General features: G+C 47.3%; 1 protein-coding gene across 1 annotated transcript in view; it reads right to left on the reverse strand.

Moving 5' to 3' along the window:
* Positions 1-2,638: 2,638 nt before the first annotated feature.
* The window catches only part of LOC115073750, a 51,789-nt gene continuing 34,883 nt past the window's right edge, over positions 2,639-19,544 (reverse strand). The window contains exons 4-5 of the mRNA XM_029572887.1: positions 18,017-18,155; positions 2,639-3,649 (exon numbers count right to left, since the gene is read on the reverse strand). Of these exons, the coding sequence (XP_029428747.1) occupies positions 3,088-3,649; positions 18,017-18,129 (675 nt within the window). The 5' untranslated portion in view covers positions 18,130-18,155 and the 3' untranslated portion in view covers positions 2,639-3,087. The remainder of the gene's footprint in view (positions 3,650-18,016; positions 18,156-19,544) is intronic.

Below are 19,544 nucleotides of genomic sequence, written 5' to 3' on the forward strand. Positions count from 1 at the left end.
AGTTTTAGCTGGAAGTGCAGAGGAGGAAGAGCTGTGACAAGGCTGTTTCAGCTCTACACATACTTGTGAGGACAGCCTTTCCTAAGCCTCCCCATGCATTGGCTAAGTATAATGAAAAGTGCCTAGTTAGCATTAACTGAATCTTTATTTTACCTATCGCTGTTTGCAAATTTAAACTTTTTTTTTCTGTTCACTGTCCTTGCTATTTAATAAATTCTTTAGTTTATTAGCTCTATCCTGTGACTAATTGATGATCCCAGCCCATTTTGTATTTAGTCTGTAGCTGCATTTCTAGGAACTGTGCAACCTATTGGATTGTGTGGTGTCTGTGTCCGTAAAGACAGAAGGAAATAGTTTATGGGCAGGGGTACATGCCCTGAAGCAATAGAACGTTGTTGGAAGCTGGGAGGCTGCTGGCGCAGGGGTATGTGAAAATTTGCAGGTGGGTCTGGGCAGTGCATGGCAGAGGCCCTGAGGGGGCTAAGGCTTTATGTATCAGTTCCCATTATTGTATGGTTTGAAATATATCCTAGTTACATTTTTCAGTACAAAGTGCATTTTAGCCATTCTCTACATAGTAAAATTAGCTTTGGTCTGATTTTTGTGCAAATATAAATGATTCTCAACCCAAAACCACTGTTTTTTTTCTTCAGGCAGCAGCACATCACATCATTGCCTACGAAAGCTAAATGTGCAGGGGCAGAAAAGGGGAGTAACAAATGCAGCCAGAAGGGAAGAAAGGAAGGAGAAGCAAGAGAATAGTATGCAGGAGCCAGAGAGATGGAGAGAGGACAATTCCCTGCTCCATTTTATAAAGAAGCTCTGGTCTGAAGTGGGTTCAGAAGAGTCAGGCAGCAGAACATGGCACCTTCAGATGCTTCTCAAGGACTGAGCTCCAGGGCCCACATTTCTTGTTCATTTTTGTCACACAGACAGAAGCATCATCCTTCTTTCTCCCTCGCATCCAGTTATCTAGTGCAGAATAGGAGGCATCACTGCTTAAAGTCACTCTCTGCTTACTTAGTTTGAGGTGTAACATTTTCAACAAGTGCAAGCCAAGGGAAACGAGCAGAATAGTTCAGTATCCACACGTTAGTTTGAGTAAAGCAATTACTTATTTATTGCGGCGACTCCACAGTTTTTAATGCAACACAATTCTTTATATTTCAACAAATCCCCTCTGGTTGCCCATTGGGTAGCACAAGCCCATCAGACCATTGACTTAAAATTCTTCATCATTGACGTGTCATCCCCTCCATGGTGGCGGGGTAATTTTTCAGAGTTGCTCATCCGCAGGGAACAAAAATGGATATATACTTTCCACTGTCTTTCGCCCCACAGCTTAAACAATGAAATTGAATGGTGTTTCTTCACAGAACAGTTATAGGTAGTCTTCCTTCAGGTCCTACTCTTTTTGATTGGCTAGTGAATTTTATCGCACCATCTTCTGTCATGTTTGTACTGTGCACTCCCAGTCATGCTGTGCGCTCTAACACCTCAGGAATGTTACACTTTGTATACTGAAGTTATTCCCCATCGAATTATTGAGTTTCCACACCTGTGTTTATTTTTGTTTTTGCTTTTTAGAATTATTAAGATTCATTGCTATCTTTACCGATGCAGCCGCAAGGCGAAACACGGATACCGTGTCGGGGGATTTGTTGAAATTTAAAGAATTGTGTTGCATTAAAAACTGTGGAGTCGCCGCAATAAATAAGTAATTGCTTTATTCAAAGTAACGTGTCGATTTTGAACTATTCTGCTCGTTTCCCTTGGTTTGCATATATTACATGCAGAATTACTCTTCCTTGGTGTTGTACATTTTCAAACAAAACATAGCAGGACAGATACAGTTGTTTCAGAAGTAACTCCACTGGCTCTTGTACAGTGTGGGAGATCTCACTATTTCTGGGACAACGACAGACATATATTCAGTATACTGACATTAAGATGGAAGGCTTTCCACTAAGACATAGGTTCCCAAACCTGTCCTGGAGGACTCCCGGCCACTCTGGTTTTCAGGATAGCCACAATGAATATGCAGGAGTTAAAATGTGCATGCTATGGAGGCAACACATGCAGATTTATCTCATACATATTCATTGTGGATATCCTGAAAACCTGACTGGCTGGAGGTCCTCCAGGAAAAGTTTGAGAACCACTGCACTAAGGAATAGGATGTATGCTAATGAAAAGTTTGAGGTTGATATTCAAAAGCCATTCAGATGAATAACTGAAAAGTTATGTCTAAATGGCGACCCAGTGATACTGAAAGCCATATGTGGCTAAGTTCTAAGCAGAGTTACACGGTTAGAATTTAGCCGCATAAGTCAGGGGTATTCCACAGCAGACAGAAGGTGTTTCTGGGTAGAGTTAGCCATTTAACCGATGTAGCTAACTTTGGTCAGACCATAGCACTGTCCTAAAGTTAGCCAGTTAGACATAACCAGTTAACTTTAAGGTAGCCGACTATGTTCAACGGTGTAACTGCACTGCTGAATATATCCTGCTAATTAGCCAGATGGGTTTATCCAGCTAACTAGCTGAGCCACACAGCAGTTGAAAATGGACCCCATTATTAGCAGCTCAATATAACAAAACGGCCAAGTTAGTTAGGTCTAAGCAGATGCATGCTCTCCACAGGGACAAACATTTTTTATTAGACTTTTAGTCCTTTTAGTCAGCTCTTGCTAGTTGTCAGGTTCTGTCTGGAGTAGAGCCTGAGTGAAATTCTCCAACTCTGTGCTTTCCTGACTGGAATGAGACTGCTCCCTCTCCCAGATACTTCACATCACTATTGGGAATTATTCCCAAAGGGTGTCAACGCAAATAGTAAATAGCTAGATCCCAGACAGGGTTTACCTTTGCAGTATTTTTAATCCTGAGGTTATCTCCTCTAAACGACACCATATGACAAAATGCAACCAGCACAGTATAGAAAGGAGCCCACAGCATCCAGAGGCTGCCCTGCGCTTACCGATGCAAGCAGTACAATAACACTCTTGAACATAGACCCTGAAGTGCCTACAGGATCCACAGGCTGCCCTTTCCTTGCATACATCACCCTTGGACAATCCAAAAAACATTCTATAGAACCCATGGCCTGTCTTTTGCCAGCTGTGCCTGGTAGCTTTTCATAGTCCTTTTGGGGGGAATGAGAGTGCTGCTTAGTCCTGGTTTCCTCTTGCCCCTGGCTGGCTGGCCATCCTCTGAGCCTGCCTGCTGCTGGTCAGTGGAAGGGGCGGCTGCAGGTGTTGTCATTATCTCTTTTGTTACCCTTGACATGGGCAACACCTGTAAATCACTATCATGGGCAAACTTGCAGCTGCTGCCAAAGCGGCAGCGCCCATCTTTGCGGTATGCATGGCAGATCTTGCGCCCTGCGATCTCCGATGGCCTCTCGCTTGCCGTCAGCTGCACGTGCCTCTCCAGCAGGCTGAGCTGTGCCTTTTGCTCGTCTCGGAATGGGTTAGCAAAGACTCCGACACATGCCTGCAGCGGGTCCGTTCCAGTGGCTGCCTCCAGCCTAGGGGCTGGCAGGCGGGTCTCAGGGAGGTAATCAACGCAGCGCTCTGGGAGTGGGCGAGAGTCTTCCTTGCTACTCCCTGCATCTTCCTGAAAGCAGTTCACTCCTAGGCCAGGAGATGCTCTGTGGAGGAAGGACATAGCAACATGAGAAGAGTTATAACCGAGGCACTAATGTGCAGCTTCCCAAGCCTCTCCCCCTCCCAGACAATAGAACGCTTCCTAAGGATGTCCTTGTCTTACCCCATGGCTTTCCTGGCCGCTACAGTTGCCGTTAAATCTCAGTTTGGTGGAAGGGAGATTCAGTCACAAGACTTTGGCCTTACTGCTCTCTCTAAGGATTCCAAAGGGCAGGAACACACTGGTGATGGTCATGGGAACAGCAGCTCTCAAGTGGGGGACTGCTGACGCCCGAGGATATTCAGAAGCCTAGCTCCTCTGTGGAGGGCAACTATAGATTTAAAGGTAACAGATTCACAGGCCGGTGTGTTCTATGGCATTTAGTGGCACTGGCGTCCTCCCTGCAAGGCAACCCCAAGTAATCCTGCCATAACAGATGAAGCTGACAAAACGCTCCCACAAAGTATTACCCAAAGCCAAGTGAGAGGGTCCACTGTTAAGCAGGGTAAAACAGAGAGAGAATGCGATGGCTGACAAGCACCTTAAAACCATCAGGTACAAATTAGATTGCAAGCCCTCTGGGGATAGGGAAATACCTATAGTACCTGAATGTAATCCATCTTGAAGTGCTGAAAAAGTGCAAAAAGCAGAATATAAATCTAAATATAAATCTAAATTCAGTGAGATTTTATTTCATAAAATCCCACTGAATATACCACCCCTTTCCCCGACCCCTCTCTCCTACCTCCATCCCACAGCAGTCAACTCCAGACCCTTTTTATCTCTTTTTCATCCCTAGCACCTTCTTTGCTATTTCATATAACCGAAGAATTTGCTGTATTTAACAGCTTCACCTGTATATTTCATTTTTCATTTCATTTAGAAAATTTATTAAACGCCTAACACAAAAAATCCTTTCCTCCCTTTCCTCACTCTCATTTTCCCCTATTTAAACTTATACCCCTTCATTCCTTTTTCTCTCCTACAGTTTTCCCTTGATACTATAATCAGATAGGCCCCAAGTATGTGTGAAAGTATGATCAGAGGTTAGTATTGAGAAGATGTGATGGTAAAAGTATGTTCTTACAATGGTGAATGAGGATGTGAGAAACAGACATTGTGTTCAAGGTCAGCATGGAGCTTGTTGGGACAGATATACACACACAGCACTGCTTCTGTGCATGTACAATGCTGTAGGCATTAAAAAGAACTTCTGGGCTGTCACCTAGTCCCCCTTTCCACTTCCCCCCTCCTTTCATAGCCCACAGCACTCCCTTCCTCTAACTTGAAGTCTGCAAACTTCAAGGTCATGCAAACAAAATGGAGATAGGACTTAAAAGTTAAAGACCACTTATTTATCTATTTAACGCTTTTTTATACCGACGTTCGTTTGCACATCACATAGGTTTACAGTATAACAGTAAGAGGGATGAAAGAAAATTACATCATAACCAAGTGAATAACTGAACAGAGTTTTAGGGCAAAGAGATTTCAGGTAAGGAAAGTAGGAGGAGGGGAGATTAGAGGAAATAATACAATAGGAACCTGTAACTATAATTTTCATAACTTAATCTATAAGGACGTTAGAGAAGAAACAACCAAATACTTAGATGAGGGCTTTAGAGGGTACAAGGCAGGTGGGTCTGGGTGCACGTGAGTATGATAGTCATTGGTAGGCTTGTTTGAATAGCCAGGTTTTCAGTTTCTTTTTGAAGTTTTGTATGTTGAGTTCCAGCCTTAGCTCTGGGGCACTGTGTTCCAGATGGTGGGGCCGGCTAGGGATAGGGCATTTTCTTGCGTCACGGATAGGTGAGTAGTTTGGGTGAGGTTGTTGGTAATGTGCCGTTATTGGCGGATCTGGTGGCTCTTCGGGGGGATTGAAAATGGAAGGAGGTATTGAACCAGTGTATATTTTGATTGTATAGGGTCTTGTGAATTAGAGTAAGACTCTTGAAGCAGATTCTTAGGTGTATAGGAGGGAGCCAGTGGAGGTTTTTTTAGTATAGGGGTAAGAACATAAGAAAATGCCATATTGGGTCAGACCAAGGGTCCATCAAGCCCAGCATTCTGCTTCCAACAGTGGCCAATCCAGGCCATAACAACCTGGCAAGTACCCCAAAACTAAGTCTATTCCATGTTACCATTGCTAATGGCAGTGGCTATTCTCTAAGTGAACTTAATAGCAGGTAATTGACTTCTCCTCCAAGAACTTATCCAATCCTTTTTTAAACACAGCTATACTAACTGTACTAACCACATCCTCTGGCAACAAATTCCAGAGTTTAATTGCGCCTTGAGTAAAAAAGAACTTTCTCCGATTAGTTTTAAATGTGCCCCATGCTAACTTCATGGAGTGCTCCCTAGTCTTTCTACTATCCGAAAGAGTAAATAACCGATTCACATCTACCCGTTCTAGACCTCTCATGATTTTAAAACACCTCTATCTTATCCCCCCTCAGTCGTCTCTTCTCAAGCTGAAAAGTCCTAACCTCTTTAGTCTTTCTCCTAGAGGAGCTGTTCCATTCCCCTTATTTTGGTAGCCCTTCTCTGTACCTTCTCCATCGCAATTATATCTTTTTTGAGATGCGGCAACCAGAATTGTACACAGTATTCAAGGTGCGGTCTTCACCATGGAGCGTACAGAGGCATTATGACATTTTCGGTTTTATTCACCATTCCCTTTCTAATAATTCCCAACATTCTGTTTGCTTTTTTGACTGCCGCAGCACACTGAACCGATGACTTCAATGTGTTATCCACTATGACACCTAGATTTCTTTCTTGGGTTGTAGCACCTAATATGGAACCCAACATGTGTAGTAATTATAGCATGGGTTATTTTTCCCTTTTATGCATCACCTTGCATTTATCCACATTAAATTCATCTGCCATTTGGATGCCCAATTTTCCAGTCTCACAAGGTCTTCCTGCAATTTATCACAATCCGCTTGTGATTAACTACCCTGAACAATTTTGTGTCATCTGCAAATTTGTGATTACCTCACTTGTCGTATTTCTTTCCAGATCATTTATAAATATATTGAAAAGTAGGGGCCCAATACAGATCCCTGAGGCACTCCACTGCCCACTCCCTTCCCACTGAGAAAATTGTCCATTTAATCCTACTCTGTTTCCTATCTTTTATTTACTTTATTTATTTTTATATTTTCTATACCGACATTCTTGTAGAGATACAAATCATACGGTTACATTTAACTTCAATTTCGCCTTATAGCGATACAGTAAACAAGTTAGCAAATTCAACAGTTTTAACAGGAAAAGAAATGTAACATTCTGGACTATACATTGCCTTTTAAGATCAAGGGAAATTATTTTATACATATCAGATAATAAGCTCATCCAAATATAAGAGGAATTGAATTAATCATCCTAAAGGGATGGGAATAAGGTTAATAAATTAAGAGACGAATGAGGATAGTGGAGGGGGCAAGAAGCAGATGGAGGGGTGGGTGAGAGTGATAGGCTGAAGAAAAAGCTAGCAGAGAGCAATGTTGTATGGGAGATGAGTTAAATGTCCTGAAAGGCTTGGCTGAATAGCCATGTTTTTAGTCTCTTTTTGAAGACAGTCGGGCAGGATTCTCGTCTAAGTTCGTGTGGTAGTCTCGTTCCAGTGTGTGGACCAGCTGTCGAGATGGCGCGTTTTCTGATAGAAGTTTAGCTTGGGGAGCAATATAGTGTCTTGGTAGGCACTCCTAATAGGTCTAGAGGAGGTATGCGGTTTTTTAGAAGAGTGGAGGTGTTGAGGACAGTGAGGTGGTGGATACTTTATGGATAATCGAGAGTACCTTGAATAAAATCCGGGATTTAGCCAGTTTTGCAATCCACGAAAGGACATGCCACTATCCCATGACTTTTTACTTTTCCTAGAAGCCTCTCATGAGGAACTTTGTCAAATGCCTTCTGAAAATCCAAGTATACTATATCTACCGGTTCACCTTTATCCACATGTTTATTAACTCCTTCAAAAAAGTGAAGCAGATTTGTGAGGCAAGGACTTGCCCTGGGTAAAGCCATGCTGACTTTGTTCCATTAAACCATGTCTTTCTATATGTTCTGTGATTTTGATGTTTTAGAAACACTTTCCACTATTTTTCCTGGCACTGAAGTCAGGCTAACCGGTCTGTAGTTTCCCGGATCACCCCTGGAGCCCTTTTTAAATATCGGGGTGGTTACAGTTGCTATCCTCCAGTCTTCAGGTACAATGGATGATTTTAATGATAGGTACAAATTTTTACTAATAGGTCTGAAATTTCATTTTTTTTAGTTCCTTCAGAACTCTGGGGTGTATACCATCCAGTCTCCCATTATTACTGCACTACCAATTTGGTTAGCTTCCCTAATTTCTCTTAGCATTTCACTGTCCGTCTCGCCATCTTGACCAGGTGGACGGTTAGTATACTCCTATCACTATAGTCTTCCCCGACATACAAGGTATTTCTACCCATAAAGATTCAATTTGTATTTAGTCTCATGCAGGATGGTTATCCTGTTGGACTCTATGCCATCCCGGACATAAAGCGCCCACACCTCCTCCCGGTGCTCCTCTCTGTCATTGTGATATGCGAGAAGAAGTTTCAAAGGATTCATAAATTGTCCTTAAGTGTTGGATACCTTCTTCCATATCGTTCAGTTGATGACTGGAGTCGGTGTGCAGATGCTCCAATCCCGGAACAGTGCTTTCATTTGTTGAATGCACTCAAACAAATATTGGACGATGTAAAACTGATGTTGAATGCGTGCAAGCAACATTGCTCCCTGGAAAGACTTGCAGGCAAACTCATCAAGGAGCTTTTGATCCTTACCCAGTGGGACCGAGGAATGCAGTTTGGATCTTTGGCGCTCTGCATTGCTGATTCCACCACCAGTGAGGAGTGTGGAAGTTGCTGGACCGAAAAGCAAGGATCATTCTTCATTCTAAACTTTAAGTCCGTTTTTCTTGACACAGCCGGAATGGAAAATGTGTTTCCCACGACTTGTCAAGGACTGAATTTAAGATCTTATGCGATGGCAAGGATGTCTGTTCCGCTAGTACATCCAAGATCTTGAGTAAATCTAAGGTGTCAGCCCGAGAATCAGGCAGCTTCTGTATTTCCAGATTCAACAGCGAGGCCAACTTTTTCCAGGATCTTTGGATAGGATAGATCCTCCGGAAGAGAGTATGGTTCCGGGGGATCGTCTGGGGGATCAGATGGGAATCTCGTGGACGAAGACAGTGATGATGGAGGGGAGTTTGGGTCCATAGCGTACCCCGGTTCTTGGTGAACGGGTGCCGGCAATGCTGGAGGTGGTGGTCATTCTTTTTACCGTGGCGGCGTCGCCTCCTCCTGGGAGGATGATGGGGACGAATGATACTTCCCTGCCCGCTGGTGGAGTTGGCATGTCAAACGACGCTTGCATGACTCTGAAAAAATCAGAGAGGACCAGCGAAAGCTGCATACATTTCTCTTTTGTCTGAGTCGGCATTTTTGGTTTGGCACAGAGTCTGGCAGGTTGAGGCGTGAGGGTTGTAACCCATGAGGAGACTCCCTTTCCTTCTTTTCGGTGTGGGTCCCTGTGGGGATTCGCAGCCAGGCCATGCCTGGACGATGCATCAGAGCAGATTCTGATAAATGAGCAGGAGGTCCGTGAAGACGAGTGGGATGTGGTCCAGCCTCGTTCCTCACCGATGGTAGTTGGGTCCCTGGAGGAACGACTACTCTTGGAGACGCTGTCTGTGCTGGGGACGTGGATGAGTCTATGGTATCATAGATTGCGTCGATCCCGATGCCTGATGCAGTGATCCTGACCCTGGTTGCGTCGGGAGCAGTCCAGATGGCCTGGCTGGCACTCCGTGTGCTTCTCTACGCCTTATGCACCATTGCCAGTTTCGATTGTGTCACTCCCGACGCTTCTCTTTGGGAGTGCTCGGCTCCGATGCATCGCTCCAGACGCAGCGATGTCGACGCTAGCGGAGTTGATTACGGCGCAGCGAGGGCATCTTCTTCAATGCTGCCGACATCGGCCTCGACGCTAGGCCTAAGCTTCGACGCATTTGAGTAGAGCGTCGCGCTGTGCGAGTCAGTGTCCTCCGTCTTCGACTGCTGCTCCGACGTGAGGAGCCCCTCCGGAGCCGGCGATCGAGGTTGGGACGGGACTCTGCACTTTTGGAAGCCTTGTGGCGCCGTTTGTCGTCCGACTTGCAGCCTTTCGACCCCCCAGTTCTGGGGGTGTGGGTATCGATGGACGCTGACCGCCTTAACTTCGGGCCGGATTCCTTCACTGGCCCGGGAGATGAATGGGTCTCTGAAGGTGGCCCAAGGAATTCAGCGGATGGTATTTGAAGCTGCTGAATCTTCTGAGCTCGCTGCCGCTGAGCTCGCGGCGACATTCGGCCGCACTGTGGGCATGAGGCCTGCATATGGGTAGGCCCCAGGAATCGTAGTTGGGCCCGCAGGTACATTTCTTGAACCCAGAGGGTCTGGGAGTAGTCATTCTTTGTGGCTGAGGAGAACCACGAAGCCCTGCGAGCAGAAAGAAGAGACTGAGGAGAATCTCTTCTGCTGCGTGGGAAAACAAGCGCAGCAGCACAGAGCAAAGCTCTATATTCTACTTCTGAAGCTCCGCCTCCTGGGTCCTGAAGGACAGTTCCCATGACAGCATGGCTAATTCAGCCCTGCTGTCAACGGGAAATATTAGTAAACACAGAACCCAGATGCTACCAAAACTGGCCTAATGAAGCAGTAAAATTTGGTATCTTTATTACATTTTTATTGTTATTATTTTAGACTATGTTGCAAAGTATGTATTTTTCTTTTTGGTTTCAATTTTTGATCAATATCTTGGCTAATTTTTATATTATGTAAATAACAGTATGAAGAAAATAGTTATAAATAAAATTGTCTTTTGATTATGCTTGATTTTTTTTCCCAAAAAACGTTTGACAATGAAATACAAAACTTTTAAATAAGAAATACTAATTTTCGGTGAAATTTGAAACTTTAAGGCCTTTGGGGAGCTGAAACTTGGCAAGGAGCACCTTTTCATATACTGGAGCAAGATTAGTGGTTGGGAGCAAAGAATTTCAAAAGCTGAAAAATAAGGGCCACCCTAATACAAACATCCACCAGCGCCCCAGAAACTGCTTCCGCCGGCGAAGACAACCGAGCTCTGGAAGAATGTGCAGGAATAACAATGGAGAAATTACTTACCTGATAATTTCATTTTCCTTAGTGTAGACAGATGGCCTCAGGGCCAATGGGTATAGTGTACTCCTGATAGCAGTTTGAGACGGATCAGATTTCAATCTGATGTCAGCCCTAGTACATATACCCCTGCAGGAAGTGCAGCTCTTCAGTATTCTCCTCGAAAGCATTGTGGATATATGTGGGACTGACTAATTTGAATAACTTGATTAACTTCATAACTTGATTAACTTCATAACTTGAACTGGTTGAATTGGCTATAGCTGGAGACCACCAGTGCCCTCAACCGGGAAACATCGACACCCGGTAGGATGGATGTCCTAGATGAAGGAAAGCATGGCTTACCCTTGAATCACTCGCTCCCAGGGATGTCCCCGAGAATTCCATGAGTAACGGCAGCCGTGGGTGGGATGCTGAGTCCATCTGTCTACACTAATGAAAACGAAATTATCAGGTAAGTAATTTCTCCATTTCCTAGCGTGTAGCAATGGACTCAGGACCAATGGGATGTATAAAGCTACTCCGACCGGGTGGGAGAATGCCCATACCCACTTAGTATACTGCCCTCTGCGAATGCTGTGTCCTCCCGAGCCTGAACATCCAGGCGGTAAAACCTGGAGAAGGTGTGGATGGAGGACCATGTCGCCACCCTGCAGATCTCGGCGGGTGACAGCATCTTGGTTTCTTCTGCCCCGGACACTGCCTACGCTCTAGTAAAATGGGCCTCGACATGTAGAGGCGTCGGCTTGCCTGCTTCTATATAGGCCGCCTTTGATGGACTTCTTTGATCCAGCAGGCTATGGTTGCTCGCTGAGGCCGCTTCCCCCTTGCCTCTTCCTGCTGTGGAAGGACGAATAGGTGGTCCGTTTTTCGTACGGGTTCCGACATTTCCAGGTATCTGGATAGGAGTCTGCCGATGTTGAGGTGGCGTAGACTTCGAGCCTCTTCCGAATTCTTATGCTCATCTGGTGAAGGTAGCGAGATGGTTTGGTTGAGATGGAAGTGAGCCCCACTTTGGGGAGGAATGAGGGGACCATGCGTAGCTGGATGGTTCCCGGGGTGAGCCTGAGAAACGGCTCACGGCAGGACAGTGCTTGTAGTTCAGATATACGACGGGCTGAACAAACTGCCAGCAGGAAGGCTGTCTTCAATGTTAATAGTCGGTGAGACAGGGCGCGGAGAGGTCTGAAAGAGGTTCCTGCGAAGAAAGCCAAGACCAGGGTGAGGCTCCAAAGAGGTACCGGCCACTTGGGGGGGGGGGGTGTGTCGGATGTGCTTGACTCCTTTCAAGAAGCGTGAAACATCCGGGTGAGAGGCTATGCTGTTGCTCTTGGTTCCGTAGCATGACAATGCGGCCACCTGAACCTTGATGGAGTTGAGGGACAATCCCTTCTGTAGGCCGTTCTGTAGGTACTGCAAGACCGCAGGAATTTTGACTGAGCGTGGTATGATGTCCTCGCACCAGGCTTCGAATATTCTCCCAAATCCTTACGTATGTTAGAGATGTGGAGAACTTGCATGCTCGGAGTAGGGTGTTGATTACAGCCCCCGAGTATCCGCTCTGTCTCAGGCGAGCCCTCTCAATGGCCAGACCGTAAGAGAAAATCGAGCTGGATCCTCATGGAGGATCGGCCCTTGTTGGAGCAGGTCTCTGTGTTGAGGTAGTGGCAGGGGGGTCCCTGTCAGTAGTCTTTGCATGTCTGCGTACCACGGTCTTCTTGGCCAGTCTGGGGCCACAAGACGTACTGGTCCTCTGTGTAGTTCTATCTTGTGAATGATTGCGCCTAATAAGGGCCACGGCGGAAAAGCGTATAACAGAGCCTCCTGTGGCCAGGTCTGTACCAGGGTATCGATCCCCTGGGACTGAGGTTCCCGCCTGCGGCTGAAGTAGCTAGGCACTTGGGCGTTGACTGGTTTGCCAGAAGGTCCATGGTTGGTGTTCCCCAACGGTTCACTTCAGTTGGAACGCTGCGGTCGACAGCTTCCATTCTCCTGGGTCTAGACTTCTCCTGCTGAGGTAATCCACCGTGATTATGTCTTTCCCGGCGATGTGGGATGGCCGAGATCTCCTGGAGATTCACTTCCGCCCACGACATTAGGGGGTCTATTTCCAGAGACACCTGTTGGCTTCTGGTTCCTCCCTGACGGTTGATGTAGGCCACTGTTGTGGCGTTGTCAGACATTACTCTGACCGCTTTGTCTTGGAGTCTGTGACCGAACCGTAGGCAGGCTAGACTGACTGCCCAGGCTTCTAGGGGATTGATGTTCCATCCCGACTCTTCTGCGTTCCACTGCCCTTGGGCGGTTAGCTCTTCCCAGTGTGCTCCCCATCCTCGTAGGCTGGCGTCCATGGTGAGCAGGATCCAGGTCGGTGAGGATAGTCTTGTTCCCTGGCTCAGGTGGCCGTCTTGTAGCCACCATCGTAGTTGGGTCCGAACTCTGCCCGGGAGCTGTAGACGTACGGCGTAGTTCTGGGACGGTGGATTCCATCGCGATAGTAGTGAGCGCTGTAGGGGGTCTCATGTGAGCTCGTGCCCATGGCACTACCTCCAGTGTGGATGCCATGAGACCGAGGACTTGTAGGTAATCCCATGCTGTGGGGCGAGGTTCGCTCAGCAGGGTTTGCAACTGGTTCATCAGTTTTGATCTCCTTGTCGGTGTCAGGATGACCTTGTCTTCTTTGGTGTCGAATCGGACTCCTAAGTATTCTAGAGTCTGTGAGGGCTGCAGACAGCTCTTGTTTGTGTTGACCACCCATCCGAGGCTCTCCAGTAGAGTTTTGACTCTATTGGTTGCCTGGTGACTTCGCCCTGAATCAGCCAATCGTCTAGGTAAGGGTGTACGAGGATTCCTTCCTTCTCAGTGTTGCCGCCACCACCACTATGATCTTGGTGAACGTCCGGGGTGCTGTGGCTAACCCGAAGGGTAGTGCCCGGAACTGGTAGTGACGGTCCAGGATTTTTGGAGCTTAGGAAGCGCTGATATTCTTGATGGATCGGAATGTGTAGGTAGGCTTCAGACAGATCCAGAGATGTGAGAAACTCTCCCGATTGTATCGCCCTTATTACAGAGCGTAGGGTTTGCATGCGGAAGCGGGGAATCCTCAGGTGACAGTTGACAGACTTGAGGTCCAGGATGGGCCTGAAGGTTCCCTCTTTCTTGTGGACGATAAAATAAATGGAATAATGCCCAGTATTTATTTGTTTGTGGAGGCACTGGGGTTTTATGGCCTCTAGGGCCAGTAATCTGGTCAGTGTAGCTTCCACTGCCACCCTCTTGGAGGGTCGTGGCAGGGGGATTGCACGAATATGTCCGGAGGGGTTCGGAGAAAATCCAGGTAGTACCCCTCTCGAATGATGGTTAGGACCCACTTATCCGAAGTTATCTCGACCCATCTTTGGTAGAATAGGGCAAGTCTGCCCCCTATGGCTTCTGCCTTTGGACGGGTTGGCTGATTCTCATTGTGGGTGTGGCTGGGGCCTGGACTCGAGCTGGTTCTCCTTTTGTGTGCTTGTTCCGAAAGGACTGGTTCCTGCCTGTAGGACGAGGCACTTGATAAGTGTTTCTGTATGGATTGAAGCGCTGTGAACCTCTGCCCCTGGAGGATCGGGGGAAGGGTCGCTGGTTTCTCTTATTCCTGTCCTCCAGTAGCCGCGGCAGTGGGGGCTCACCCCATTTGTTAGCCAGTTTCTCTAGTTCGCTGCCGAACAGGAGGGATCCCTTGGAGGGCATCCTTGTGAGTCTCGTTTTGGAAGACACGTCGGCCGACCAGCTGCGGAGCCAGAGTTGCCTCCTGGCTGCCACAGCTGATGACACTCCTCTAGCTGCAGTGCCCACCAGATCGGAAGCAGCATCCCGCGAGGAATGATACTGCTGCTTCTAAGGCTTCCCCAGGAGTGTTGCTCCTGGACTGTGATAGGCAGGCACGTGTCACCATGGTGCAGCAGACCGCTATTTGTAGGGACATAGCGGGCGACGTCAAAGGACTGTTTAAGGATGGATTCCAGACGTCAGTCTTGAGCATCTTTGAGTGCTGCACCTCCCTCCACTGGGATAGTAGTGCGCTTCGAGACCGCGCAGACCATAGCATCCACTTTTGGGCATGGCAGAAGGTCTTTGGCCGCCGGGTCCAGAGGATACATGGCTGCCATAGCCCATCCCCCTTTGAATGTAGACTCTGGAGCAATCCATTCCAGGTCAATTAGCTGTTGGACGGCTTGTAAACAGAGGAAATGGCGGGAGGTCTGATGGAGTCCCTCTAGCAGGGGATTCGTCTTAGGCTTCCCCGAGGCACTTGTGCCCGGGATAGCAAGCTCCTTCAGGCTGTGGGTGACCAGTTCTGGAAGCTCATCCTTGGTGAAGAAGCGTTTCATGTTCCGGTGAGGCTGTCCCCGGAGGGAGTTCCCACTCCTCCAGGGGCTCTGACTCCTCCTTCGCGTTGTCCGTGTCCCCGTAGGTGGGGCTTCTGGGCAGTGGATTCACTTCTCTGGGCCTAGAGGGGCCCGGGGCGTAAAGGTCCTCTGGTGAAGGCTGTGGCCGTGTTATCGGAGGCTCCATCTGCATATGAACGAAGGTGTGCAGGCCTTTGAAGAATTCCACCCAGGAGATAGACGCTGGGCCCAAGCTAGGAGGTGCTGTGTCCCTGGGGGGCCCCATTTGAGGGGGGTTCCGCTGGGATTTGCTAGGTCCGGGGTACTTATTGAGGAGCTGGCACTCAGTCCCGGATGGGGCTGGCCCTGGGCTGGATCCCCCAGGGCCTCTTCGCACTGGATACACAGGGTGTTGGCCTCTTCGTGTTGTGCGGCTCTGATGTGGCATGCTGGGCAGAGGCCCTGAGCCTTGAGCTCCTTTTCCGGTGGTGCCCTGGATGTAGGTGCATAAAATCTGTTATGCGCTCCAGTGCGAATATGTGCGCGTGGATTGGGTGTGTGCGCACAAGTCGCAGTTATGCGCCCGGCACAGTAAGCACGTGTGGCGCGTGAAACTTGTGCGTACGGTACTTGAGCGTGCGACGTTGTGCGCACAAGTAATTTGTGCGCACGGCTCGCCCTGTGCGCACGGGTCGAGACAGCGGACAGGGCGGCGAACAGGGCCAAAATGGCAACTGCGACCACATGACAATAGGGCGATCACCTCAGAGGGTATCCACGTGGGAGGACCCTTGGATCTAACCGGGGTCTAGCCCTGCTAGGGCGGATCAACCCAGTGGCACTGGTCCCGGCCGGCGACCTGTGCGACTCCTCAAGCTTGGAGACTGGAGTCTTTAAAAAAAGATTTCTACCTTACCTTGTCTCATCGCATCCTGGTTTCGTTCCGGGTGGTCTCTGGCTGCGGGGGGAGAGGACAAATACCTTCACCACCGCTCGAGGTTGCACCCATTGCCTCTCAGCCGCACCCGAAATCGGGGGGCTAGGTCCCCGCCGAAGGTCAGCCGGCGGACCAAGGCTTACCTCCGAGGGATGGCGGAAATCACCTCGGGAATTCTCAACTGGGGGAGGAACCTGAGGGTGTCACCGGAGGAGAGCGGGGCTTGTCTGTAGAGGTAAGATTTCTTCTTGTTTCGGTTTTCTCCGTTAAATTTACTTTAACGCTGTGAGAGCGTGCAGGTAGACCCTAACTGCTATGCAGACGGAAAATACTGAAGAGCTGCACTTCCTGCAGGGGGTATATGTACTAGGGCTGAAGTCAGATTGAAGTCTGATCCGTCTCCAACTGCTATCAGGAGTACACTATATCCATTGATCCTGAGTCCATCTGCTACACGCTAGGAAACAGGCACTGGACAACCTCTGAGTAAATATGCCAAAAATATTGACTCCTTAATCCACCGCTGCATAGTAGCTATGGAGGCTGCCTCACCTTCACATGGGCTTCCAAACATGACAAGTAACCTGACCATTTTATAAAAAGTATCAATAACCTCTAAATATGGATGTCCAGGAATCTCAAAGATTAATTAAGTTGACTTAGAAAATAGCCACTGCTATAACTAGCAACAGTAACATGGGATACTTAGTTTTTGGGAACTTGCCAGGTTCTTATAGCCTGGATTAGCCACGGTTGGAAACAGGATGCTCGGCTTGATGGATTCTTAGTCTGACCTAGTATAGCATGTTCTTATGTTCACTGTCAACTGAATATGCCTCCTTAGAGAGTGAGCCAGCATGTGTGTAGGTGTACGTGAGAGCGAGAGACTGCTCAGGAAAGTCACTGGTGTGTTTGAGAGAAAGAGACTGGTATGGGAGGTAGTGTATGTGTGTAAGTTAGACAAGTCATGGGCCCTAAGAAGAGGATAGTGAGGACAGAGCTTCAGCAGTCACTGCTGCTTCTGTTGAGTGCTATTGGCCTACAAGGAAAAGGAGTAGGAGAGTTACTGGAGAGGGTAAGTAAAGGTGGCTTTTTAAGTTTATCTTTCTTGATTGACTACCATTTTAATTATTGGGTATTATGTGATGTGCCAGCTGTTTGAAATATTTTATTGGTGTTTAGAGAATTTTTAATAATTTTGAAAGTTTATAATGATTGGATGTTCTATTTATCAGTTGTTTTGAAACATTACATTTATTAGTCTAGTTTTAGAATTATTTTATAATAATTGAGAAATGTATAAATAGAAATGTGGAAATAGAAACTGAATGGAAACAACAAGAAGCCAGACTGAGTATGAAATGCAACGCCGCAAAAATAAAAACATTAGCTTTTTCATAAGGAGGGCTATTGTACCTGATAGGAGAGTGTTTATGTTGCTATTACTGAGATGACACCAGAAATATCTTTTTTGTATGGTAAATTGAACGGGGAATGTCCTAGTTCTGTTCTGTACACATTGTACCTGTAGATACAGAGTGTATGTTTACATTTAGCCCCGTGACGATCATGTGTTCAGTGTGTCTCGCATGTGAGAACCATCTGTCAGGTGTGTCCCGACAGAAAAAAGGTTGAGAACCACTGCTCTAGAGGACTGAGGCAGAATTGCAGGCTCCAGCTTTCACGTCCAACAGCACAACCAGGGACATGTGGGCTAAAGAAAAGAAATCCTAACACCGCATTTCTCCTCCACATCAGGGACAGATCATAAGAACGGGCCTTTGGAACAGCTGCTTCAGCCTCCTATGGCTCCGCTCACCCCCAAGCAGCAAGTGAGGAATGCAGGCAGCGCAGCCATTTACCGGATCTGCTTCTTACAGCTCCTGCTCAGGCTTCCTTCGTTGCTCATGCTCTCTTCCTCAGACTCAGACTCGTAATCTGCCAACAGCCCCAGGGAGCTTGGGTGCTGCGCCATCTCCACGTTGTGTCCACAGCTGTCATCTGCGCAGAGAACAAGAAGTTATCAGCCACAACAAGTCTGCTATATACGGTGATTTTTAGAACGTGCAACCACTTGCTATAAGCCCTGTAATTTTTGTAGATAAGACTTGTCTAGGATTATCCAAAACAAATCTAGAAATGCCAAAAAGAGCAGTCTGTTTTCAGCCGAGTGGAACGTATCAATAAATTAATTCTGGGAGAAGGATGCTCTAGGTAACAGCTACAGACCCATGTGAAAGTTAACCCATTGCTTCTCTGTCCTGATCAGTTTCCTAGGAAAGTAAATCACAGATAACATGACATCGTTGGGGAAAAGTACAGATCCTATCAGGACAACTTTATTGTGATGCATTAAAAATGAAACCAGCAGAGAGGAAGGTAATCAGAATCATCAGCTGATTGAGTGCCTTCCTACTAGGATGCCTTTTTATTCCTCGGCCCATCACAATCACCTGCCTGAGATCTAAGGATGGAAGGACTGCAGAAGAGTGTGTGACTCACCAATGTTAACACTGACACATCTGAGAGAGAATAGGGTGCTAATAATTTTGTGTGTATGGGCCAGTTCCAATACACTTATTCTGAAACCATATACAGTAACTGCTTTGGAGGATTAAAACATTCAAAAATAGGACTTGGAAATTTGCTGTACATGATAAGATAACAGAAAATACTGCACTTTACTGCCATATAATTAAAATATGAGTACTTGTTCTCCCAAATCAGCTCCCATTATAAGAGGACTCGGAATTACTTGTGGATGGTGTCAGTATCATCGCATTAGGTGGAGAGGATCACATAGGGGATCTGTGCCATTAGTCCGATGTCAATTTGGTCCATTCCTCGTAAAACAGAGACAGTCTGCCTCCCACCACCGGAACAGAGGAATGGACCAGCCTCGCCTCATTGGGAGGACTTAACCCCTTCTGCAGCCTGGGAGGTCCCAGACCTACCCAAAGCAATGCCCTCGAAAGGACTGGGACCAGGGGCTGTTGTCTGCTGGAGTTCTGTCTAGAGGAGGAGCCTGACGACCGGGATGACCGAAATCTCCAATTTCCCCGGAAACGTGACAGAGACGAAGGAAAACTTCTCGGCTTGGGTCTGTCCTCCGTAAGACGATGGACCTTGTTCTCCCCCGAGGACTGGATCATGTCTTCTAAATCCTTTCCGAAGAGAAGCTTGCTCTTAAAAAGGCAGTGAACCCAACTGGGCTTTGGAGGAGACATCAGCAGACCAGTTCCTCAACCACAGTAGCCTGAGGGTAGACACCGCTGAAACCATAGACTGGGCAGAGGTTCGCAGCAGGTTATAAAGGGCATCCGCACTGTAGGCCACCACAGCTTCTAGCCGTCCAGCTTGAACAGTCTCCTCCTCAGACAGGGACATTTT

This window comes from Rhinatrema bivittatum, chromosome 1 (assembly GCF_901001135.1).
Source record: "Rhinatrema bivittatum chromosome 1, aRhiBiv1.1, whole genome shotgun sequence".
Taxonomy (NCBI): domain Eukaryota; kingdom Metazoa; phylum Chordata; class Amphibia; order Gymnophiona; family Rhinatrematidae; genus Rhinatrema; species Rhinatrema bivittatum.